At 40.8% G+C, this 27,427-nt stretch overlaps 1 protein-coding gene across 1 annotated transcript in view; it reads left to right on the top strand.

The window, feature by feature from the left end:
- The window catches only part of WDR1 (WD repeat domain 1), a 34,279-nt gene extending 26,419 nt beyond the window's left edge, over positions 1-7,860 (top strand). Inside the window, exons 11-15 of the mRNA XM_087936701.1 lie at positions 4,021-4,108; positions 5,011-5,121; positions 5,411-5,584; positions 6,258-6,402; positions 7,210-7,860. Coding sequence (XP_087792827.1) covers positions 4,021-4,108; positions 5,011-5,121; positions 5,411-5,584; positions 6,258-6,402; positions 7,210-7,319 — 628 coding nt within the window. The 3' untranslated portion in view covers positions 7,320-7,860. The remainder of the gene's footprint in view (positions 1-4,020; positions 4,109-5,010; positions 5,122-5,410; positions 5,585-6,257; positions 6,403-7,209) is intronic.
- Positions 7,861-27,427: the final 19,567 nt, after the last annotated feature.

Genomic DNA, 27,427 nt, shown 5'->3' with positions numbered 1-27,427 from the left:
TTAGGCAACTTAGTACCATATATGAAAATCTGTATCTGATAAGCCGTTTTCACAAGCAACAATACCACCCAGGGGTGGAATTCAAATTTCTGTGAGTGTGACCTAATTTGAGGGCATGGCTTGCTGGTCACGTGACTGGGTGGGCGTGGCCAGGTAACTGGCAAACCAAATACAAGTGGTCCTCACTAAATGGCTGGTTGTCTAGCAAGTGTTCTAATTTATGACTGGCCTCCCCAGTGCTACTTGACCTGTTTTTGGAGTTTTGACAGCCATACACACACACACACACACACACACACACACACTCCTAATCCTGCTAGAGCAGGTCATTGGACTAGAGTTGGGAAAGCATCTCTGATTAGGTCCGAGTAGTAAATAGAATCTAATCAGAGATGCTTTGCCGATTCTTGTTGATTTGTTTTATTTGTATTTATTTTATGTTGCTGAATTACATTGACATGTGTGTCCCTTCTTGTGCACATCCCAGAAGCTTATGTGATTCTTTGCAGCAAAAATTACTGTCCTCTGGCTTTGCTTTATTTTTCAAACATGCTGCCACTGCCACGTTCTGTGTGCCAGCCCCGCAGGTCCACCCCATTGAGCCCGCTGCACCGGAGGGACCTGCCCAAGCAAATCTGAGCAAATCAGTGCACCAAGTCAACGGGGTGAGCCTGAGAGAGGGAAGAGAGAGAGAGAAAAGAAAGAGAGAGAGAAAGAGAGAAGGAAGAAAAGAAAGAGAAAAGGGAAAGAACAATAAAGGGACAGATAAAGGGAGGGATGGAACGAAGGGACTGAAAGAAAAAGAAAGAAAGAAGGAGGGAGGGAGGAGAAAGATGTTATTTTAAGCTGTATCAGTAAATTTAAAAAGGATAAACAGCAATGATTCACACTAATACAAAAATAATCCAAAATCCCCAGCCAACTCTTCTTCCCACTTCTAAAATATTACCAAGAGAAATTCACCAAACGGTCCTTCCACCCCCTCAGTTGTCAGCCAGCTTCCCAGTTCTTTACAATTATAATTCACAAAGTCTGTCTATAAATTAGTCCAGAAAGTTTCTTCGAGAACAGCTGTTATTTCTTCTTTTCTTAGCAAATAATATTTGCAATCCACAAGGGCCCATCAAATCATCAATGTTTCATAAACCACAGTGTCTTGCAGATCAAAAAGCCATCAACTTAGTCTCAGGATAAATCCATGCTATTTCCCAACTTCAAACTGCTCAGCATATTTATAATCCACAGGTTCAGAGAGCTACAGTGTTCAAAAAGTGTCAGTGTTTTCACTGTTTCCAAATATCCAGTGTAAACTATTTGCAGATGTTACTTGTAACAAACACAATCTTATCAGCAATAGACAGTTAAGGTCCTTTCACTTTCCCGTCGTCCGTCCCCATCAATAGGTGTCGCCTTTGCTCTATTTCTCTACTTTTGCTTCTGAGTTTCTGAAATGTCCCAAATCCTTTTTTTTTAAGTTTCAAAAGTCAAAGTTTCGTTCTAAATACATTCTAGCATTTTTAACTCAATTGGGGTTGCTATAGCAACCAGTCCATTTTCCTAAAGCTTTAAAATATATAAAATTCATTTCTTTCAAAAAGTTATCTTCTACCTTTTCCAGATCTGTCGCCGCTATTCTTGAGGAGTGGGAGAAAAGTCCACCTCTTCCTCTCTTGAGTCCTACTTTCAATAAAAGAGTGTTAAAGGGGCAAATTCCTCAACAGAAGTAGGAAAAAAATCTTATCCAGATCAGCCACACTGTTGTCAGATCATTTCTTCATTGCTTCTTTAGTCAGGCCGTCATAGCCTTGGTCTGGCCATAGTGGTTGTCTTTTTCTCCCACCAGTTTGAGAAGTTTCTCCAGATCAAACAAGGAGATTGCGGTCTCCTTGTGATCGACAGAATGTCCCTTCTGTCTTTGTCACCCCTCAACGGGGACTTTGGGCCCATAGGACCTCCTGGCAGGCAGAATTTGGCAGGATTTCATGGAACCCCATGAATCCAAACCGTTTTGCCATGTCGTCAGCTCCGCCTCCGCAACTTAGTTATATCTTGTCTAGTTTGACTGTGTGAACTCTGAGGAAGTGGTGCCTTGGTTCTACCAAGGAATCTCGATCCCTGCCCTTCCTGGTTGATGAAAGGTGAAAGGGCCTGGTTTAGGAGGCTGGTAAATCCTTGAATTAGGGTTGTGCTACTATCCTCCTTAAAGAAGACCGTGATTTGATAACTATAACAGGATATGTGGGCAGTTATTAAGCAAGCAAATCTTTCTTTTGGGGAAAAGGTTGAGAAAATGATGGGGCTGCAGCAGAAGAGAACCGTGGAGAAAACCAGTTATCTGGATCTATTTTAGTCAGGTTTCAAGTCAAGACGCAACGTAAAGGGGACAATGACCCTGTGTTGTGGTTCGCCGGTAGCAGGTGCGGACAGCTGAGGTCTCGAAGAGTGAGGACTCAGATGAGGGGCCTGTGTGTGATGCAGAGATGGGGCCAGGACTGTCAGAGAGTGGAGTGCTACCTTCAGAGCTTATGGAGTCTGACAGCAGTGATACAGAGAACCCCGAGGAGCCTGTCGGCCTTCAAGATTTTCTCCCTTTGCTTTGCATCTTCCCGCTGTCATAAGTAACAGGGGGGGAGGAGGGGGGATATGATTATGGGAAGTGAGCTGGAGGTGTTACAAAACAGAACTGTATAAGCTGGGGGGTGCGGGGGGAAGAGTCTTGCTTAGGCTTCTATCCTATGCTATGCGCAGCCGCAACTCTTTATCAAAATATGTCAAGGTCAACGGACAGAGGCCTCATCGCCACCTGGAGATGCCCACGTGACGCTATACACAACTTTTTATTGGATGAGCCAACTGAACTACTGTGGGTGGGACCGTTGCCATCACGTTGTCCATGTGGGGTGCTGCAGGTGGAGGGCTTGATGATCTCCCAAGTCTCATTCAACACTCGCATACAATCACTAGAGGAGAATATCCATCAGTGTAGGATACCAAATACTCTACCTCAGTCCTGACCTGCAGAGTGATCTGAGGTGGCTTGAGTCTGGATAGGGGGAAACCGGTGGATGTTCAATCCCAGCGAGGCAGACTGGCTCTGGATTATATGTGCTATTGAATCTGAGAAAGATTCCCTATTTAGTTTTGGCTTTGGTCATATTTTTCTCCTGCCAAACTGGCTTGTGACGGAGGTGTTCTCCACGATCCATAGCTCTAGGATCCGCAACTAGAAGGTGGCAATTACGTCCTGGGAAGTTATTGCCCCATCTTCATCGCCGCTTGCATCCTTGTTTGGAGTGGGAGGCTTGATTCATGCATCTCGATTGAGTTATTGTAGTATATTCTACATGAGACTGTTCTTGAAAAGTATTTGGAAACTACAAGTAATTGTGGGGTTCTTTGTTGTGCTGTGTAGCACTTCTGGAGAAAAAAAACAGATTAACCATTTGAATTCCAGGGGCTAGTTGTCACCTTGAAACCCATGTACAGTTCCATGTATCTGCACGTCCTCCTTCTCCCAGTGGTATCTGCCTGGATGAGGTGGTCCATCTACTTGCTCAAGAGGCCACAGAAACGTGGCCTTTTCTATTGCCGCCCCCCCCACCCTTTTGGAAAAGCACCCCTCAGACAATTGAAGTCTCTCTTCATTTGACCTTTAGAAAATCTATAAAATGAAACAACCCTGGGAATTTGAATGAGATGTCTGTCCACTACCAATGGAAAGAATTCTAATGACAGAGGGATAGATCACAACCCTTTTTATGGTCTTCGGGTTTAGTTTAAAAGCTCTGATTGGTGGATTGTATTTAGCTTGTTTTAATCCAGACAATACTTAACAGAACAAGTCCAGGTCAGTCAGTAGTGCTTGGGGTGGGCCGTGAACTTGTAAAATATATTCAGCTATGATAATGTCTGCAGACCGGTGCCATTGTTGTTCTGGCTGTTTTTGTAAGCAGCTTGAATACTTCACGGTATGCACCTACTTGTGTTTCTTCAGTTGGGAAAATTTGCTCTTTTTTTAAGCAACCAAGATGTTATCAAAATGGATGTTCAACCAAAATGTGTAGCAGTTGGACCTGGAGGATATGCAGTGGTCATATGCATTGGAGAAGTGAGTAAACAAATCCTAGTTCATTCTTTTATTCAGTTATTTTAATCCTGTTGCTTTGGGAAAGTGGCTTTGTGCTTTTAGTACGTTTTATAAATCCAACTGCTGTGGGCAGTTGACATTTCGTTGTATTGTGTAAACTGTAAAAACATAATTCAGTAACTAAGCTAATATTAGAATGTTGTTAGGTGCTGTTAGATGCTGTTAGAATGTAGCAATGGGGATTTTGGGGGTTCCTCCCCACAAATTAATTACAGATTAGGGAAAGAGGTATGAATATGCAATGAGCATGTGGAGGAAAAGGGTTGTGGCAATTGATTTGAACTCATAGAAGGGAGAAATCCTGTTGCAGAAATCCCCGACTGGAACATTGCGCTCTAGGCGAAAGAGCAAGAGCCAGTTTGGTCTAGCGGTTAAGGCAGGGGTCCCTCAACCTCCAGGCCTAGCTCACCACCGAGCCTTGATCCCTTTGGAATGAGCTGCAGAAGTGGCGGATAAGCACACATGCACACATCCCCACTTGCGCGAGCAGCAGGCCAGCCTGGGCAGGTGTGCTCCATTTGTGTGAGTGATACGCGCACTTCACGCCGTGTGCATTAAACCATCCCTCTCCCTCCCTGGCCGGTCCGCAAAGCCGGAAAGGTTGGGGAACTTTGGGTTAAACCACCAGGCTAGTAATCCGGGAGACAACGAGTTCTAGTTACAGGACACAGGTATGAAAGCTTGTTGAGTGACCTTGAGCCAGTCCCCCTCTCGGACCATGAGATCAGGCCTGACAACTGGTCAGTCAATTCCTGCTGCACTCAATTGATTGGAAATAATGTGGACCCCGCCTTTGCAGGGGGGAAATGGTAGAAAGAAAAAAATATAGACAAAAGTTCATGCCTACTTTTCTTCAATTACAGATTATTTTGATGAAAGATAAGAAGAAGTGTCTTACAATTGATAACCCTGATTTTGAACCAGAAGCAGTGGCAGTTCACCCTGCAGGTGGAACCGCAGCAGTCGGAGGAACAGTAAGAATATTTTCATGAAATCATACATACATACATACAGATATGCAGTAAAATCTTTTTCTTTTCTTTTTTTTGTAACAGAATTTTCTTAAAATCTTCTAATTTTTAATTTTTTGGGGGGGGGGTCATTGAATATGCTCCTTTTATTATACAATTATAACTGAACTTCATAAGCCGTGTTATATTATTTTCTGGCCAGAGTGTCATATTTCCGCCTCTCTCTTCAGATTTGAAAGCAGCCACCGCTTCCTTGGGTGCGCGCTTAAACTGACTGTGTTTGTATCTCCAGGATGGGAAAGTGCATTTATATGCGATTCATGGAGCTTCTCTAAAAAGTGAAGAGAAGGTCCTGGAAGCCAAAGGACCGGTAACTGACCTGGCGTATTCTCCCGATGGTGCTTTCCTAGCTGTGACCGATGCAAACAAAGTAGTCACGGTGTTCAGCGTTGCTGATGATTACGGGGTAAGAACGACGTTAATCATCTCCAATTGAGTTTTTAGTTTCAGGTCTTAAATAGAAAGCATAATAATAGTTCTGCCACATGTCTCTATTCTAATCAGTTTGCAGTGGCATCTGGTAGGTTTATGGTCGATCCTCGTAAGCAGATTTATTAGTAATATAAAGGCTGCTGGCCTATAGTTTTGGCAATTAAGAGGTACTTTGGAAGAACTATGTTGCCTAATGAAAGTATTGATGGGTTGAAATGATCAAAGTTTATTGTTGGAACCTGTTCCTCCATTTTTTTAAAAAAAGTATGCATAACCATTTAAATGTAGCTATCAAATGTAATCTTGCATTGTTTACTCACCTGTATTGATTTTGCTTGTGCCTTTGGTGTAATTAGAGGATGAAAGTACATAAATGGTTGAATAATTATTAGAATAATAAATAATTAATCATCACTAGTAAGTTGCAAAAGGCAGCTTTACTCAGAACAGCTTTCATTCTGCAATATACCTTTAATACCACCAAATATCCACATATGCTTATCCCACATCCTTGGAAAGGACTCTATAGGTAGACAAAAATGCCAGATAAAGTATGAACACCTGGCTGATTGTGTGACAAACTACAATAATAAAAATAATTAATTTAATTTGGGCATTAAAATATTGTATTTTTTTTCTCTCAAAAGGAACATAATGTATTCTATGGCCATCACGCAAAAATAGTTTGTGTTGCCTGGTCCCCTGATAACGAGCACTTTGCTACTGGTGGCATGGACATGCTGGTGAATGTGTGGACTCTAAACGACCCAGAAACCCGAGTCAAAATACCAGGTGATTCAGGCTTTTTTTTTTCTTTCTTTGAAAGAATGAATGCTGAAATTGACTGAAAAAGGTAGTGTGACGTCTGCATTACTTATCTAGGCTGCATTCTGTTTGATAGACAGAATTGAAGTTTTCAAGAAGAACTTTAGAATTTGAAAATAAAATTTTCCACAGTTAGTTGGAAATTCTACAATCCGTTGTTTCTACAAGGCTTAATTAACGAAGAGCGTCCAGTCTGTGCATGTTTATCTCCCCTGTTTCTCCCCCCGTAAGAATTGTAGAGTTTTGAGAGACCAGGGAGACCATTCATTCATTCTTTCTTTCATTTTACTTAGTTGACGCATTTGTTCATTCAGTTTCTGTAGCCGTTTCTCCGCATAGAAATCCATAATAGATTCCATTTAGTTTCAGCTTTGAAATGTCCAAGGAAGGAGTTCCTACCATCTTTACGAGCCATTGGTCCTGCTATTAAATAGCAGCTCCTGTAAACAATTTTTCCCCCCTTTTTGATTTGGAAGCTGCTTTCTGGCAAATTAAAGTCCCGCTCTTTTCATGAGACTTATTTTTTAAGGAAAGCCTGCAAAAGTGTTTTAATGTTAAAAGAGAAGAACCGTAAGAGCCTCAGAAAAGGAATTAAGATCCAACTTTCTGTAGCAGAGAAGTGCAAGGTAAGCAAACAGTATTAGCCAAGAAAGCAATTATAGGGGCTAGCAGACTAAAAGTCACATTAGCGCTAAGCTTTTTTTCAGAATGTATCTAAACAATTGGACAAGATTGTAACTTGCTCACGTTTCTTTTTCATCTTCTCTTTGCTAGATGCACACAGGTTACATCACATTAGCGGTTTAGCATGGCTGGATGAAAATACCTTGGTAACAACATCACATGATGCCTCAGTCAAAGAGTGGTCTATTTCCTACAAGTAAAATGCCTTCAGTCAGAATAACTTCATCAGGAGAGACTACTAGAGCGACACAAAGCATTTCTTTTTCTGAAAATTTAGCAAATGTATAATGGGATTCTATAGCATATTCTACTATCTTTGCAGACAGTGTTTATATCTGTAATTACATAACTGTTGAAAAGCTTTAGTCAGTAACGGTTTGCACATGAAAAGCACTTAAATTATATTTGGAGTTTAAAAAAATCTTTTGTGTGCTGAACATTCCAGAGATTGCAACTTTAGCTGGGTGATAGACCTGATTTGGTTCCTTATTTTTAATACTATATCTGAAACACATATCCATCTGATCTTGAACAGCGTGAGAAAACTCTCATTTTTTTCTACTTGCAGAACATTTCTGTACTAAGTCATACGAATGCTTGTTGTGATCCACAAAAATGAATTGTGATGTGCAGCTACTGTATATGGGCTTATCTGTAATCCCCCGAACTGTGGTCTCAGATTTCCTGCAAATGAAAACAGTGGGGTGCACCCATAATAAAGTTTTTGGTATTTCCTGTGCAGATTTGTAGTTATTTTTAAGATAAAGGCTTTTTTTTTCAGATTGACACTTGTTACTGTTTTGCACAAATGAGAATATTTGATCATGATTTGTTTGGAAAAGGAATGCTTCAAGATCAGCTTTAAATATACATTTTTCATGTGGAGAAAGATGTTGATGTAACAAAACGTGGATTTATCATAAAAAGATTCATTGTTAATTATTAAAATAAACCAAATCATTATTTTGTTTCGAACTTTTCTTTGCAAAGATCAATCTAAACCCAGTGAAATAGAATAATTTTAGGAAATTCATGTTCTAAATTCAGATCTGTATAGCTTTAGAACATAGCTGAAGGGTCAAGGAGTCCAATCTGCTGCCAAATAACTACCCATAACCCCCTTAATAGCTCCAATGAAAAGGAACTTGGTTCCATGTTTCAATTGTTCTGACCATGAGGATTTTTTTCCCTAAGATTTAATAAGCACCTGTCTTTCGGTGCCTTAAGTCCACAATTGCTTGTCCTGAATTGTGAAAGGAGAGGAAGCAGGTTTTGATTTTCTGTAGGACCTCTTTTTCTTAAAAGTCGGAACTCCTCACCTAACAAATGTTGGGCGCTTCTGCACGAAATCTGTCAAGTCTGTATGTTGTAGCAGAGTTAGCATCTGAAAGCAACAAGGTGATTTCAAATTGTCCCGTATGTTATTTATCTTGTAGCAACAGTAAGATGAGCCTCGTGAGTACAGGCGCTAGAGAAGCACACGTCGTTTCTGCCTATCCAAAGACATTCCAAGTAGATTGTCTCTGGAGGTTCTCAGTCCTCCAGGTCATGGTTGTTCCAAAGGTGCTTTTTTCAAGGGGCAACTGGACTTTCTATTTTTTCTTTGAAGACGTTTCGCTTCTCATCCAAGAAGCTTCTTCAGCTCTGACTAGATGGTGGGGAATGGAAGGATTGCAGACAGCTGGTCATTTGCATTCTTTTAGCGGGTCATGAAGGTCACCTGGAGGTTTATCTGTGTCCTTAGGGTCACCTGAGTGGTGCAAATTGGTGTGGACCAGGGGTATCAAACTAGCAGCCCACGGGCCAGAGATGTCACGCATAGGCCACACCTATCCCAGTTCTGCAAATGGAAAAAATGTCACAAAATGTGATGGCAACATGACATGGCGAGTTTGACACCTGGAGCCTTCTTGGAGCTGTTGAAAGGACTGTGTTGTAGATTGAAGATACATGATATTATATCCCCCCTCCCCTCTGTTGAGAGAGGACTATTCAGTTTTGACATAAATGGCCTCTTTAAACTCCTCTTTCAAACCAGCGATCCTTTCTGTCCAAATTATGGACTTTGCTGTCCTCAAAAGAGTGACCTGACCTAAATGCAGATGGACTGCTGAATCTAGTCCTGATGTGTTTGTTCTCCTATGTTGTGCCACATGTTTATGAAGCGGTTGTTTTGTTTCTCCAGTGTACAGATCTGCATATGACTCGATGCATTGTACTGCCTGTACATCAAATTCACAGGGAAACGTGTTAAGGAAAATAGTGTAGCCTTCCTGGACTTTGCAATACACATTAAGGAAGACAGAAGCCTTAACACTGAAGTTTACAGAAAACCCACCCACACATACCAATATTTACATGTTGATTCCCACCATCCACTGGAACACAAAATAGGAGTTATATCCGAACCTTACATTACCGAGCTGAAGTCCTGCCTACCAGCAAAGATGGGGGAAAAATGTTAACACATCAAGGAAGCTCAAACAGACTCTGGGGGATTGTAGAGGACAGGAAGACCTGGAGGAATGTTGTCCATGGGGCTGCGATGGGTCGGACATGACTTCACGACCAACAACAAGAAGTTTAATGAAAAGGAGGACGAGGGGGTGACATGATAGCAGTGTTCTGACATCTCAGCAGTTGCCACAAAGAAGAGGGAGTCAAGCTATTCCCGAATGCACCTGAGGGCAGGACAAGAAGCAAATTGGTGTGGACCAGGGGTATCAAACTAGCAGCCCACGGGCCAGAGATGTCACGCATAGGCCACACCTATCCCAGTTCTGCAAATGGCAAATAACGTCACGAAATGTGATGGCAACATGACATGGCGAGTTTGACACCTGGGGCCTTCTTGGAACTGCTGAAAGGACTGTGTTGTAGATTGAAGATAGATGATATTATATCCCTCCCCTCTGTTGAGAGAGGACTATTCAGTTTTGACATAAATGGCCTCTTTAACCCCTCTTTCAAACCAGCGATCCTTTCTGTCCAAATTATGGACTTTGCTGTCCTCAAAAGAGTGACCTGACCTAAACCCAGATGGACTGCTGAATCTAGTCCTGATGTGTTTGTTCTCCTATGTTGTGCCACATGTTTATGAAGTGTTTGTTTTGTTTCTCCAATGTACAGATCTGCATATGACTCGATGCATTGTACTGCCTATACATCAAATTCACATCCAATGCACCTTTCCCTACTTCCCTAGAACAACCCTCTTCCTCAGATTACATGTCTTTCATTTAGGTGGAAAGGATCCATCCTGGACTTGGTGATCAATCATCATAAAGTGCGGCAGATAGGGGAGGCCAGAGGGACCAGGACCATTTGAGGGAAAAACCAGGAGTTAAGATTTTGTATTCTTATAAAGGCTTAGCCTGTCAGGAAAGGCATTGGTCGGCCACTTCATTCATCTCTCTCTCTCTCTCCTATAATCTTATTTATATCTTTGTTTTAAATTTTTAAATCGTTGTATTATACTGTTGGTTTATACAGGTAGTCCTCACCTTACAACCACCATTCAGACCAGAATCCCAGCCATTGAGTGAAATGATGTTTAAACAACGCTCATCTGGCCTGCTTCACCCTATGACTATAGTCCTGGCACTCCTGGTTGTGATAGTTAAGCGATCTCCTGGGTCACTAAGCGAACGAAGCGAAACAGCTGTTTGCTGAATTTAGCTCCCTCCATATGAAGGAGGGAACTCCTCAAAGACCCGTCAGGACAGAGCTCAGATCTTCGGGATCTGACCTACGTTTCTGCAGCCTGCTAGAATTCCCTTCTCCTTGGCAGAGAGCTCTTTCAATCTAACAAGGCTCTCTGAAGAGGGAAATCACACTGAACTGAGGTTCCCTCCAGCTAAGATTCATTACCAGCAGGCAGGGGGTTTTTTTGCTCCCAAAGAGCTGCCTGCTTGGAGGGAATCTCAATTCCACAGCAGACGGCAGCAGCTTGCAATCTTCTCATTGATTTTCTGGAGAAACCAACAGAAACGATTGCAAAAGATGACCACATGATCGGAGGCCATTTGGCAACCAGTCATAATTATAGATTGACAAACACTTAGATTGTGGTCGTGTGACTGTGGGGTAGGGGGACAATGTTTTTGGCAGCAGGAAATATTTTATGGACCATCCAGTCGGTCATCATAATTCTGGACTATCATTAAATGAACAGTCATATTTGGAATAATACAACAGACCTTGGTATTAAATATGTAGCATTGAGCTCTATGATCTAAACTTTCTTCATGTTACAAAATAATTCAATGAATGTTGTTATTTTCATCAATGCCATTAATCACACAACAATCTATTTTTCCATTGTATTTTATGGAGAGAAGGAAATGCTATTTTACATTTTCAAATTATATCCTAATATGTCATTCCTTTGGAATGTAACAAAACAAAGTTTAGCAGCATCTTTAGTATTTCATAAAAATGTAATCAAGTGAGTTAATTATTACATTTCTTCCAAGCATTTCATTACTGATTTTGATCTACTTATATTCTGAGAAGCTTTGAAGTACTTTACACACTTAGGAAATGGCTTCGTGAATATCTTAGGACTGAATTCCTTCACCAGATGTCTATGACTCAGCGCATACTAATACTACCCACCGCAATGGTACTTTATTATATAGCCTCCGCTTCTCATGCCAAGTGTGAGTGACACTGTGGGAAAACACCTATGGAGTTATTTTATTTATTATATATTTTTCTTTGGTTTCAACATTTAAATTTATCTTACACATCACATTGTTAACAGTTTCTAGGTTATTATATAAATATCACCGCATGCTGTATTTTTTAAATGTTATTTGTATTTTACAATGCATTACACAACTTGGACCAAAAAAGCAAGCTACATGATGTAATAGCAAGAAGTAGTTGTTTGTTTATTAAGTTTATATAGCTGTCCATTTCACATATTTACCTCTATGCAATACAATAATGCAAGCAAGTAATCAATTAAAAGATAGTCCTCAAGATATGACTGTTCATTTAATAACAGTCCAGAATTATGGTGGCCACCGACTGGATGCTTTTATGGTCCATAAAATACTTCCTGCTGTCAAAAACATTGTCCCTCTACCCCACAGTCACATGATCACAATCTTCAGTGTTTGTCAATCTGTAATTATGACTGGTTGCCAAATAGCGTCCAATCTTGTGACCAACATTTGCAATCTTTTCTGTTACTATACTAGAGCTATATCATAGATGGGAGAAAAACCAAATATTAAAAAACCAGAAGGAAGTTACTAAGTTATTTATTTAAGAAAACACCAGCAATCATTTTGGAAGAAGCTGGAAAGGAAGAACAGCATCGGCCTGTGATCCACCAAATTCTTTCCTCAGGTAGTGCTACGTAGTATGGTTCCCATGCTCATGTTACGCTCGTAGATGCGGAGAAAGCATTTGATAATCTACATTGGCACTTTTTAATACAAAAAATCTATAACATGAGTCTGGGCACTAAATTCGAGAACATTATCACAACAATTTACAACACCCAACAGGCCAATATACTAATTAATGGTGAACAAACAGGCCCATTAAACATTGAAAAGGGCGTCAGGGTTGCCCCCTCTCACCCCTCCTATTTATACTTGCTTTAGAATCACTGTTAACGCGGATAAGACAAAACTCTGAAATCCAAGGAGTAAGGGTCAAAGCAGAGTAAAATAAACTACAGGCGTTTGCAGACGATATGGTTTTCTTCCTAGAGGAACCCATGGAAAAAGGACATAACCTAATAAAAGAACTAGAACAATTTGGCTCAGTAGCAGGATTAAAGATCAATAGAAATAAGACAAAATTACTGACTAAAAATCTAACAGAGAATCAGAGGAAAGAATTAGAAAAAACCATGGGGATACAGGCAACAAAAAAGGTCAAATATTTAGGCATATGGTTAACACCACATAGTAAATCGCTCAAAGAGAATAATTATGATAAACTATTACAGCAAATTAAGAAAGACCTAGAATCTTGGAATAAGCTGCAGCTTTCTCTACTGGGCAGGATTGCCACGATCAAAATGAACATCTTACCAAAATTCCTTTACTTATTCCAGACAATCCCAATTAAATTACCCCAAATTTTTTTTGAAGATATAAATAAGGTAACACTTAAATTTATTTGGCAAGGGAAAAAAGCTAGAATCAATATTAAGGCTTTACAGGAAGTATTTTCCAAGGCTCCTAACTGGGAAGCCTCTCCCCAAGGAGGAAAAAAACAAAGCAGCACAAACATTGAACTGTTAATTAAGGTTTATTTTTATTGTTAGGCTTTCTAGTTCAGTTGTTCTAGCTAACTTTTTTATAAATTATAATTTAATGGCATACTTTTCTTCAGAGTATTAAAATATTATTCTATTCCTGAACGCCACCTGATTCCAGTCAACTCTGGGCAGAATGCATTCAAAGTGTTCTCCTGACCCTCCGGCGGTTCTCACCCGCAACGCTCCATGCTCCTCCAGGCCTGGCTTGTTAAGTGGGGGGAGCAGCCCTGACATTTCTGGGCACCCCCCTGCCCCAGCCATCGCTGCCCGAGGAAGGCACAGGAAAAGAAAGACAGCAGAAACGTAGCTCTTGTGGCACTTTTCAGATAACAGATAATCAGAGTTGGAAGGGACCTTGTAGGTCGTCTAGTCCAACCCCCCACCCAAGCGGGAGACCCTACACTATTTCTGACAATTGGTAGTCCAATCTCTTCCTGAAAGTCTCAAGTGATGACGCTCCCACAACTTCCGAGCGCAACTTCTGTTCCATGGGTTGATTGTTCTCACTGTCAGAAAATTCCTCCTTATTTCCAGGTTGAATCTCTCCTGGATCAGTTTCCATCCATTATTCCTTGTCTGACCTACAGGCGCTTTGGAAAATAGCTTGACTCCCTCCTGTCTGTGGCAGCCCCTCAAATATTGGAAGACCGCTATCTTTTCAAAGGCGGCAACTTGCGTCTTCTGTTCCCTGGGCCTTCCTCGATCTCAGCTCTTTCACCACAGCAAGAGCTGTGTTTCTGCTTGCTTTTCCTGTGCCTTCCTTGGGCAGCGATAGCTGGGGCGATGGAGGGGGCAGCAGAGCAGAACGCCGAGAGGGACGAGGAAACTGACACTGATGCCCCATTCCGGACCTCTGAACTGGACGGTGAGAGCAGACTTGCTTACTCCGTCCCCTCCCACCAACACCAGCTGGTGTTTCCCTGTCCCGGGCCGTCCCTACAGCCTACAGCCATCGAGGAAGAGCCCAGGCCAGGAGAGGCAAGCTGGAAGATGCGGGAATGCCACGCAAACACAAGTAGCAGGTGCTCCTGCACCTTCCAGGCATCTCTATCGCGGCTTCAGCCCCCCTGTGCCGCCAGCCCCCGCTTGCTGCAACAGCACCATTACCTCATCCTGGCCGGCGAGGGCTGCGCTGATTTTTGAAGGTTTGCATTCGGCTGAAGGGTGGGGGCCAGTGGGTGGGTGGGCCATGTGGGTGGCGCAGCCTTGTGTTCCCGCACAGCCTGGATTAATTGCTTTGGGGGGGCATTTCTCTGCGGACCACCAAAATTTTCTCAGGGACCACCAGTGAGCCATAGCCCACTGTTTGGAGACACTGCTCTAAAGCACCCTTATTGCTGCTCCAGCCTGGGAAGTATAAGGTCAGGTCTGTTGCACAATTGTAGCCACCGTTTTCTTTGAGTAATGCTTTACAAATTAATATTCATCTCCCAACTCTGGCTATTGATGCTGGAGTTAGCTTTTCCCATTTATTAGCAGATACTTGCAATCACACTGTAGGTCTTGGTTTTGGTTGTGTTGTTTTTTCAAGGTTCCTAAATTGTCCACGTGTTCTTAGGCCACTTTGGTCCCATTAAAAGTTTGATACAAAGTTTCTCTCCTTCCTTTCTATGGAAAGTCCTCACTCAATGTAATTTCCCAACTCTCACCATCCAAACATTCAGTATTTACACCAGTCTCAAGACAATTATAAGATCAGCACATCAGGTAGATTTAGCAGTGAGATTTGTTGTGTGGTGGTTATTTTATGTTGGGGAAATAACATCGGCAACCACTCAGTCCTAAGTAGAAAAGGAATGTACAGTTTCTTCCTTCCAGGATTTTACCAAAACCCACTGTCCTGCTTTAAATTTATGGACAACAAAGTCCAAGGCAGTGTTTGTGCAAGTATCCCTTTTTGTCTTAAAAGAGAGACTGGGACAATTCAAGAATATATTTTCTCACAATTTTGTCTGTTAATGTCAACTTTCAAGATCTTCTTCCTTCTTTCTGGCTGTCATGAGTAACGGGGGTGGAAGGGGAAAAGTGTGGGAAGTGAGCTGGAGGTATTACTCACTAATATTGTATAAACTGAGGAGGGTTTCTATGTCTTGCTTAGCTTTCTCTTCTCTGCACAACTGCAGACCTTTATCTGAGTAAGCCAAGGTCAACTAATCATCACCACCTGGACATGTCCGCATGATGAGGTTCACAACTTTTAATTGGAAGAACCGTTTGAACTATTGGGGGTGGGAACATTTCAATCCCTTGATAGATGTGACGTACGTGCCTATTTCCTCAGATTCAGAATTTTCTTGTTGCTACCACTTCACTTCCAGTACAAGATATCTTTTCTCTAATTACAAGAGTCTTAAGTATTTCTTTCTTGGATTTTGAACGGAGCACCAGCTGACAGTTAACTCAGTTCTAGGCAAACCCTCCTCCCCACAGTATGGGATCCCCAACAACATCTCATCTCTCCTTCCGCTACTTTGGCACTTCCACCTATAAAGTAGTGCTACACAATCACGTCGGTCTCCTTTGCTTATTCCCTCTCTCATCAATAATTGAGCAAGGTTCACATGATTGCTTGTGGAGAGTACCAAATTAAAGTCTCCAATGAGGATTCCCTCATACTTTAGGATATGAGAATTGGCTAACCATCTAGGAGCTTGTTGAGGCAGGATGTTCCTGATCTTATGTTGGGTTGTAACCACCAACGCCCCCTCCCCAAATGCGGGGTTTCTTCTTTCTTGTACTAAGAGAGCTGTGGCAGCAATAGCTTGAATGCACACTGGCCTCGCCCATTAATTTGGATAGGAAGGCTACTGGTTTTAAGAGATTTCCCCATATTTTTTTGAGCTAAGAACCGTTTTTGTTACTCCATCACAGACTGTTACAAATAAGTGGAAAGGTTTTTTTTTTTTCATCAGGTAGTGAGAGAACTGGAGCTGTTTTAAATGCTGTTTTTAATTTTTCCATAGCTTCTAGGTCAGCTGAAGTTGATTGTGGTTTCCATGGTTCATTATCAAGCAATTTAGTATAAAGGGGCTCCACTATTTCAGTAAAGTCCATTATCTAGTGTTGACCATTGCCTAACAGCCCCCAAAAAACTTTCTCAAGTCTCTCTTAGTTCCTCAATTTTAGAAGGAGTTATTTTTCTACTCCCTTCACTAATCAAGTTGTCCAATATATTTGATCTCTCTCTCTCCATACTATAATTTTAAATTTGATGTGGCATGGGTTGATTTTTATTTCTTGATTTTGAAATTCAAATTCTGGCTAATGTGGCATCCCAGAGGGATTATGCTTCAAGATGTCCAGGATGCCCCAGTATCCACTAAAAATTCAATTTCGCAATTTCTTGGTCCCACTTGCAATTTTATCCAGTGTTCTTGGTGGAATCTCAGACACAATGACTCCTGACATATTTTATTTTTCTATCATCTAATTTTCTCTGTTCCTCCCTCTCTCTCTTGCTTTGGTAAATCACTCACATTTCTCCCTGAGAGCTTTCTCATTTCCTCGTACATGCAATTTCTTTATATGAAAGTACTCTCCTTTTAATCTGGGATGGCGGTCAACACACAGACATTTACACCAATGTTCATTTTTTCTTCATCGTTAACATACTCACACATTTATACTGTAATCAGACTGCTTGCATAAGCAATTTCTCACACAAAAATTTCATTTCATTTTTTCATTCTTTCTCCAAGCAAATCAATCATTACTTACAATTCTTTTCTGAGAGCTTTTTCTCACAAGCCAATGAGCTCCATTATTTATTTTATTTTACTGTTGTTAGAGGGTCTCATCCTCCAGGTTTGGAAATGATTACGCACAGACACATTCACACACACAACATTTCCAGACCTGGGGAGGTTTTGTCCCTTTCAATCTCCGCTTTTTCTTTCTTTAGCAATGGGTTGTTGACACTTCCCTTTTTCTTGAGTCAGGACTCCAAGAACCATATTATTCTTTGAGTCCACATACAAATTGAAAGATTTCTCAAGGCTGGGAAGTCCCATAACAGGAGCTTGAGATGCCAATTTTTAAAATCTCAAAAAGCTGTTTTTGTTCACACATTCAAACAAAGGGTTCCCTTTCTCCCTGGACTCATAGAGCGATTTGGCTAGCAGAGCAAAACTTCTACAATAGCCTGCTGCTTAAAACTCCTGTCAGTTGGTTCTGTAATTCAGCACACAACTTGCTTTTTCTCATGTCCGATAGCTCTGTGGCCCTGACTTATAGTATAACCTAAGTATTTAACTTGGGGTTTCACTAATTGGGCTTTCTTTCTTATTGCTTTAGTGAACTTCTCAGTTTTACTTGAAGTTACACTCATTGTTAAGCACTAGATTTGTACTACCTGTCTCTGTCCTGGGTGTTCTGTCCCTTATCTTTCTAGTTTGGATCGCTCAGACGATGCTGGCTTATTTTTAAAAATCCAGATTGTTCTCTATCTATCTTAGAATCTCCCAGACGATGCTGGCTTATTTTTAAAGATCAAGATCTATAGAGACCTTCTTTCACACCTCATTTGCACCTGGCCAGGGCTCTCATGAGCATGTTTGCACTCCACTTTTCTTTTTAAAGACAACGTTTACTGTTTAACGTGTCCCCATGGGCTCCATGGAGAACACGGCCCTAATCTTACCAGTTCCAGATAAACACTCCTATGCCTGTTTCCAAATATAACACCAACCTTACCTATTTCTCAGTCCTTAAGGAGTTTCGCGTTTCTTCTTCTTTAGCCAAAAGCATTTTACTATCCGCTGGGGGCTCAGGTATTTCCCAATTTACGAAATAGCAGGGTTTAAGATACGGTATTTAAATTTCTTTTTAAAGGTAGGTCTCTTGATTAAGTATTGTTCTAATTTACCCAACCAACATTTGCTTGTTTCCCCCAGATGATCCTACCTGTATTGTGGTTCCTCGATTATGTATTTTGCCATTTTTCAATGCACAAATTTATCATTCTGTTTTTACTTAAACTTTTAGTCCAGGGGAGCAGGTGTTCCTCACTCCACTGGCTGCTCTAAAGGGTATTTTCACGCCCTTACGTGTTAGAGTCACCCCTAAGGGTTCGCTCTACCTCCTGCAGCAAGAAAGTTAGCTGCAACAACTACAAGAATTCCCCATCCTTGTCGAGATTCCCTAACCTGTGTAACTGTTCCTCTTCTTTGTCTTGAATTGCTTGTGCAATGAGGCGAGGGTAACTTCTCTGCCGGAGACGAACAGGTACTGTCAGAGGCTTTGCTTGAATGACTAGTGGTATATGGTGCACTGCATATCCTGGCGGATTACCTTTTGCCCATTATTGATGCACGTCAAACTCCTGCCAAGTATCGAGGACTCAAACCTCTTGGGCCACCATTACTTGCCACATCTCATTGGGAGAACGCCTGATGACTAGTGCCATTTTATCTTCCTCAAATGACAAATTTTCCCCCATTTTGCATAACATGTCCCAGCCCAATAAGGGAATGGGACACTCGGGCATGTATCGGAATTGATGTTCAACGTCCCTTCTATTCAGGGAACATCTCAGGGGCTTTAGAAAAGGGTGGCAATTTACAGAGCTATCAACCTCTGGTATATTTATAACATCAACAGAAAAGGGGAGCCAACAACTTAGTAACTAAAAATCTAGATGCCCCCTAGCTTCATTCAGGCCAAGGGTTCAGAGGAGGCTGAAGAGGTTCCTTAGGCCTAACCCCGTGATCTGTTTTTGGCATTTCCTTCTGTATTCCCTGCGCTCCTACCCTGGAAACTTGATTATTGCCATCATCAACACTGGGGGAGTGGGGGGGGGATTATCTTCTTCATAGGGTTCAGTTTTCAAGACTTTTAATCTGACTTGCCTTGATCTGAGATTTCTATTCATTTGGGCCACGCAGACCCTCATGAGTTTGACTCAGCATTTGAGAAACCATTCAGGATTCTGTTTTACTACTACTTGCCACTGGTCAATATACTGGTATTGATCTGGGTGACCATTATCTGGGTCAGGAACAATCTGGTGGACTTTTGAAATGATGTCTAGATTAAAACTGCCTTCGGGCTTCCTTTCTTAAAATTCCTCAGCATACATTGAAGAGGTATCCAGGGGACACTTCCTCCACCACCCATTTCTAGACACTGCCACTGACCTGTGGTGCCAGATGTTCCAGTGGTCACCAATAGGAACTGAAATGGCTTAACCACCCACACAACTCTTGGGCCTCGTTAGGATTCACTGATCCTGGGCCCAGGGAGGTGATCAGGCCCCCTCTTCCACTCTCAAATGAGTGGGTCTACAATTCCCCAATACTTATACTTGCCTGCAGGCGTCTTCTTTCCAGCTGGTGTTATTTCGTGACTTATTTTTGATTCCATTTAGGTTCTTGGATCGGTTGGTTGTCCACCAGATACCCCTACGGTGCCATCTGCCCCTTCCGGATAAATCATCCGTGCCGGCTGAAGGGTCAGCAAGACAGCCCCAGCTGGGCACCAGTCGGTCCGTGCCGTCCTCAGCAAAATATCGCTCTGAGGCCCGGCAGAGTCGCCATAAATGTTGCAGGAAATTATGAGACTCAGACCTTGGAATCCAAAAATAAGTTGGTTTTATTTGCGCAAACAGGTTCAGAGTATTTTAGCGAGAGTCACTTCTGAACAACTTTCTTATTGAACAGCACATGCCTATGTGCTTCTTCAGAAGGGGCAAAACACAGAAATATAACTTGTCAGTCATTCCTTGGTTACGTTAAACACAACTTTCCCCATCCCTTGTTGCTAGGCTAGGATGGCTGGATGTCACAAACCTATCTTGCTAAACTCCCTAGCTTGTGGTTTTGTTACAAGCGAGACAAGGTATCTTGGCAAATATGACTTTGTGACCAGTAGACTATCCTTGTGGTTTGGAATTTCACCGTTCATTGTTCTTTCTCTTGCTAGTATCACATATTTCACTATCTATAAAACTTGTATCATTATTTCTCTAAAATTAATATATTTTTATGTCCTGCCTTAGTCTGGCCTACAGGCACTGATTTTAGAATATTATCATCCTGCATATAAGGAAGTAATGGCTTTTTAAACAAAAGATTAAGTAAAATAAATAGCTGTGTTATTTAAGCAAATATTCTGCACTATGTTTGTCCAGAATACCTGAATCAGATAACAGAAAATAATTTGGAGAGACGCCATTTCCTGTTACATTGGTAATGGGAATTTACAAAATATTGAAATATCTTACTCATGATAAAATTGTGATTCATTACCCGTAAAACTGAAAGTTGCTGATGGAATAAGTGGGCTTATACATTGGTTATTTTTAATTCCCTTTTCCTCCTGTCTCTGTGCCTTATATAAGTTACTGTACTTGCAGGTGCTTGTGAAGTAGAGATCCTTTCCGAAAGTGTAAGTACCCTGCAATGGTTTTTTTATTATTATTTATGTTTCGCATTATTTCTATGCAGGTCAGTGATTTTACCCAGTGATGGGTAAATATTCGTTTAGATCTTTAAATATGTCTCTGTGTTTATCACAGTTCTGTTCCATTGTAATTACATGTAATTTTCTCCCTTCAGTTAAATCACACTTATAGATTGCATTCTAAGGAGAAAATGTTAACTAGGAGTTAGCTGCCTACTTTTAAACTTAGTGATTTCAGCGTCTGATATTAAAAATGTTTCACCAAAGGATTTCATTTTTCATCTTTCACAAATATACAGCAGAAGCAAATACATTTATGAATATAATTACTGCCAAATTGCAATTTCTGGTGTTTTATAATATAGTATGATACAATATGATGTGTTAAAACACAATAATCATCTGAAAAATTGACGAGACAGAATTGCCTGTTTTAGCTTTTCCTTGAAGGTGGGTTTTCAAGTTGGAAAATTCTAAAGGAATGCATCTGATAATCTCGTAGATTAGATCCCAGACACACTTATGATGGAATTGTAACACAAGAAAAAAATGTTGGAAAATTTGAGATGTAAATTAAAAGTCCTGTTGCTTCTAGAACAAATGGGACTTTTTGATCATTTGGAGAAGGGTTGTCAAACTTGCGGCCTGCGGGCCAGATGAGTCACGCACTGGCGATGGCTCTTTAGCAAAGTCATGATACGTCATGTGATGACACTGTGATGACGTGAGTTTGACACCCCTGATTTAGGCTTATAAATTGCTTTCAACAAACTAAATAATTTCTGCAAAACAATCTTAAAGAAAAATTAACTGATCTCTGTTAGTTTTCTACATACAGTAAATGTAGCAAAAGCAATAGCGCTTAGACTTATATACCGCTTCACAGTGCTTTACAGCCCTCTCTAAGTGGTTTACAGAGTCAGCATATTGCCCCCAACAATCTGGGTCTCAAATGTAAAAGTTTTCTTTAATAATGTAATTCATATTGAATGTATACATTAATTCTTTGTGATAGCGATTTTATACACACACACAAACACACACACAAACAATTTTAATTAATCAATTTTGTTTTAGTTTATTTAAGCTATATGGCTCCTCAACCAACAATCTGTGACTTTCAATTGCATTTATATCCAATAACCATAACTAATTGTGCCACAACATTCTTGATCAGTTACAGCTTCTTTGTAGTCTTCAAGGGCTTCCCCATGCTATACATAAAATGAGGTGACCAAGGCAGGAGTAACCCTGATCAGGGCATCCCGATCTAGGAACAGGGCAATTAGAACTCATATGGATTTGTACAAAGATTATGGCTGCCATCTGCTGCTGTGTCCATCTTCTAATTGCACACCAGTTCCGCCTGGAGTTTACCCATCCAGATCTAAAGATGTAAGCATGTCTGGAATAGAATAACAGAGTTGGAAGGGACCTTGGAGGTCTTCTAGTCCAACCCCTTGCTCAGGCAGGAAACCCTGTAGCATTTCAGACCAATGGTTATCCAAACTCTTCTTTAAAATTTCCAGTGTTGGAGCATTCACAACTCCTGAAGGCAATTTGTGCCACCGATTAATTGTTCTGTCAGGAAATTTCTCCTTAGTGCAAGGTTGCTTCTCTCCTTGATCACATTCCATCCATTGCTTCTTGTCCTGCCCTCAGGTGCATTCGGGAATAGCTTGACTCCCTCTTCTTTGTGGCAACTGCGGAGATATCAGAACACTGCTATCATGTCACCCCCTCGTCCTCCTTTTCATTAAACTTCTTGTTGTTGGTCGTGAAGTCATGTCCGACCCATCGCAGCCCCATGGACAACATTCCTCCAGGTCTTCCTGTCCTCTACAATCCCCCAGAGTCTGTTTGAGCTTCCTTGATGTGTTTACATTTTTCCCCCATCTTTGCTGGTAGGCAGGACTTCAGCTCGGTAATGTAAGGTTCGGATATAACTCCTATTTTGTGTTCCAGTGGATGGTGGGAATCAACATATAAATATTGGTATGTGTGAGTGGGTTTTCTGTAAACTTCAGTGTTAAGGCTTCTGTCTTCCTTGATGTGTACTGCAAAGTCCAGGAAGGCTACACTATTTTCCTTAACACGTTTCCCTGTGAATTTGATGTATATGCAGTACAATGCATCGAGTCATATGCAGATCTGTACATTGGAGAAACAAAACAACCACTTCATAAACATGTGGCGCAACATAGGAGAACAAACACATCAGGACTAGATTCAGCAGTCCATCTGGGTTTAGATCAGGTCACTCTTTTGAGGACAGCAAAGTCCATAATTTGGACAGAAAGGATCGCTGGTTTGAAAGAGGAGTTAAAGAGACCATTTATGTCAAAACTGAATAGTCCTCTCTCAACAGAGGGGAGGGGGGATATAATATCATGTATCTTCAATCTACAACACAGTCCTTTCAACAGTTCCAAGAAGGCTCCAGGTGTCAAACTCGCCATGTCATGTTGCCATCACATTTCGTGACGTTTTTTCCATTTGCAGAACTGGGATAGGTGTGGCCTATGCGTGACATCTCTGGCCCGTGGACTGCTAGTTTGATACCCCTGGTCCACACCAATTTGCACCACTCAGGTGACCCTAAGGACACAGATAAACCTCCAGGTGACCTTCATGACCCGCTAAAAGAATGCAAATGACCAGCTGTCTGCAATCCTTCCATCCCCCACCATCTAGTCAGAGCTGAAGAAGCTTCTTGGATGAGAAGTGAAACGTCTTCAAAGAAAAAATAGAAAGTCCAGTTGCCCCTTTAAAAAAGCACCTTTGGAACAACCATGACCTGGAGGACTGAGAACCTCCATAGACAATCTACTCGGAATGTCTTTGGATAGGCAGAAACGACGTGTGCTTCTCTAGCGCCTGTACTCACGAGATTCATCTCACTGTTGCTACAAGATAAATAACATACAGGACAATTTGAAATCACCTTGTTGCTTTCAGACGTAATCCCCTTCTTTTGCCCTCAATCAACTTCTTCATTAAACTATGTTGTAAATGACCCCAAATATCAAAAACTTGGATCGGTGAAAACACAAAGATTTTATTTGTAAGCTTAAATCAAAGCAAACAAAAGGAAAAACTATCAAAAGCTGTTTGTAAAGAGCAGTTAGATCTTAGCTTAACTTCACATGAAGTTCGAGCCAAGACCCCCACCTCAAGACTTCAAAACATTACATTTTATAGTTTTTCTATCCCAACGCCCCCCATGCCCCTCCTACATCGACCTAGTGACTGAACACAACTAATCCAAAACACCTTATGGAGACATCATCATCTCCTTCAATACCTCCCAATGACCGCCCATCACATATTTGGCCAACATGGCTTTTTCTTATCTTACTTGGCATTAAGGAATGTCCCTTCAGGAGGGCCCCTTTCTAATGGTCTGAGAACAAAGAAATATCTATTTTCTAACACCACACTATTACATATTGGTGTTACATTCAGCACATCTTCTCTCCAGCCATCTTAGAACAACATCATGATTATATGCATCTCTAACACATTCACCTATGCAAAGTAAAAGTCTGGCTATAACTTAAAATCACAATGTGCCAAGATTAAACTTAGCTTTGATTAAAGATTAAACTAAGCTTTGAAAAACAAAATCTAACTTCAATTGATCAAGGAAGTTAGGGTAATGTTTATCTTTTATTATCTCTTCTCCTATTGTCCTTCTAATTGATCACTTTGGTCTTTTCTTATGTCGAACGTGTGTGTGAATTGCCTTGACAGTTTGAGATACGTACCAATTCCTGGAGGAAATAGCGGTGGCATAACTTGATATGGGAGGATGTAATTGATTGCAGATGCATGTTTAACAATGAGTAAATGCATTAGAAAATATATTTACAGCAGGATTACATCAAGATAGCAAATAGCTATAGAGCAACTGTCTTCTTAATGCTATAATATACTATTCTCTTCACATACATTTTATTTTTGATTTTTTTTTTATTTCTTACATACCCAATTCCAGCAACCGTTCTTTATATGTTTTAGCCTCCAATCCCCTAATCATTTTTGTTGCTCTTCTCTGCACTCTTTGGAGGGCGGCGAGTAAACCTCTCTGCAACTTGGGTTAAGCTGAAGCTTGTTCTTTCAGGGCACTATATAGTGCCCTTTCAGGCACTATGGCCTCCAGACACTGGGAAAAGAAACTTGATTACATCACTGTTTTTGCCTGTAATTGAGAGGTGTTGTCAGTATACTGCTGTTACCCAACTGATAGAAATTAAATAGAAAAAGAGGTAGTGTGGAACCTGGAGAATCTGTTAAAGCAGGACTTTGAAGTTGTCCCACTGTCTAGCACTGACACAGAAGAAAAGAAGACTGTGCCACATTGCCCCAATCCCAGACCCACCAATTATAATCAATTTCAGACTCTCTGTACTGTATAACATTCATACAAGAGGCGGCTCAGGCCTCACAACGTAGTGACTTCAGGTTCTCTTGAAGTGCCCGGTTTTCTTCTTTTCCTTCAACCTCGTCTGTAGATGTGTTTTCCTATTCCTCTGAATTGCTGTTTCTGGTTCTTTTCTATACTGGTTCTTTTCTTATGCACACAATGGCCTGGTGTTGTGCGAGAGGCACTGGGAAGGTACAACTATTCAGAGAGGGTCATTTTTGCTAATATAACAGTTTATTTTAATAAAATATTTTATGTAATGGATGTCTTTGTTAAAATAAAGACTCATAAAGTGCATAGGATCACAGAATTTCTTATTTATTTTCCTAAGGAGGGAATGGCTACTGCCTTGCACTTCTATGGGTAAAATGCAGGACAGGAGATGCAATTAGGAATAAAGAGAAGATTACCCACTAAGCCAAGATAAATAAGCCCAATTTATTTCCACAAGGGAGATGAAACTAGGAATATCACACTGGATTGTGGTAATAAAAAACAGCCGAGGTGAAATGAGAACCAGTTTGATTTAGTGGTTAAGGTCTGAGATTAGAAAATGAGAAACCGTGACTTCAAATCCCGCATTAGCCATGAAAGCCAGCTGAATTATTTTGGGCCACTCTTTCTCAACCCAGCTCACCTCACAGGGTTGTTCTACGGAAATAGAGGAAGGTGTATTGGATGTTAGCCCCCTTGAAATATTTTTAAAAATAAGAAAGGTGGGATAAGAAAGAAAGAGAAAAAGAAAGAAAGAAGTCAATGACTTATAGGGATGACTTACTTTTCCCTCCCTTTTTCTTAAGGGATGCTGTTTCAGTCTGTCTCATAACAGACAAGGTCAAAATCTCTTTTGAATGCAATTTCTTTAAGTGAGAAGAAACTGTTATCTTTTTTCCCTGTTAAAGCATTGAGCAATACTGCTATTTTTTTCAGAAAAACTTCTAATTTCTGAACTCCTGCTTGAGAAGTTCAACCTGTAAGTCTTTAGCAATTCTTTTTGGTTTAAAAAAACATTTTTAATAAAGCATCAATCAACATTAATAAAGTCGATGAGGCTTAGACGTTACAGCGAGATCAGATGTGAGGAACGGGTCTCTGCATTCCCACACTGAATTCTCCCTGTTGGAGGGCTCTGAAAGGAGCTAAAGTCACCCTGTAGGGGTGGTGAAGAAAAGAGGGGTGCCCTGCAGGTTGTGGAGAGCAGCTACTTTCCTGCCTGACCCAGGGCTGCTTCTCTCTCATCCACAGTGAGGAGAAGAGGCAGCCATCATGGCTGCCACAAAGCTGGGACAGCCAAGGCAAAAATGAAATGTGCAGGAGCAATGTAGATGAACAGTGATTGGAGCTGGGTGAGAAGATTCCTTTTTATTAGACCCTAACTTTGAAGAAAAAAAAGGAAGGAAAACCCAGGAAAAGAGATTCTTAGAACTATTTCTTAAAGTGGCAAACAACAATAGAAAGAAAAATCCTAGACCCAAAAGAAAGGAACTAAGGGGAGAAAAGCTAAAGACCTTTTAAACATAGAAAATTAGATTTTTAAATTGGTCAGGTGTTGTTTTGGGAAGGCATTACAAAATGCTGGAACTATCTATTTGAATCTACTTGAATAACCACTTTGCTTCCATAAATAGAACTAAATTTGGATTAATCAAATCTATAAGACTTGAAACAATGCTGAAACCTAAGCTGAGGGCATCATCTACTGGTGAATGGAATATACCAGACCCCTACAAGTTTAGAAAAATTTCTAGTAAATAACATTAACAAGTAATAACAAGTAAATAACATTCATCTGGAGGGCTGTGGTAACACTTTCGGTTCTATAACTATCTACTTTATGATTACTAGAGACTGTATAGTGAGAATAAATGACCTTTTTTATTTGCGGAAGCTTGCCTGAACTACTTAAATGGAATTGATTAATAATCCTGAGATGTAAAAAAAAAACCCTATGATTATTGAACTTTCTGAGGAACAACATTGGACTGGAATATATTGTTTTTGGATCTGAGTAAGAGTGGGACATTAAATTAAGACAAGATGCTCCATCAGGGAGAAAAGAGTGAGATTGCAAGAAAAATTGTGTTGTTTCAAAGCATTAGGGGTATATGACAAAAAATCACAGAGAGATAAAGAACCTAATGCAAGGCATAAATGGGAAAATAGAAAATATGCTACAACTGATAATGATCAAAGAGTCCAGG

The sequence above is a fragment of the Pseudonaja textilis genome, chromosome 6 (assembly GCF_049901715.1).
Source record: "Pseudonaja textilis isolate UNSWEBS1 chromosome 6, rPseTex1.2, whole genome shotgun sequence".
NCBI classification, from domain to species: Eukaryota; Metazoa; Chordata; class Lepidosauria; order Squamata; family Elapidae; genus Pseudonaja; species Pseudonaja textilis.
Note: the sequence above shows the minus strand (reverse complement) of the source record. Positions and strands in the feature narration are given on the sequence as shown.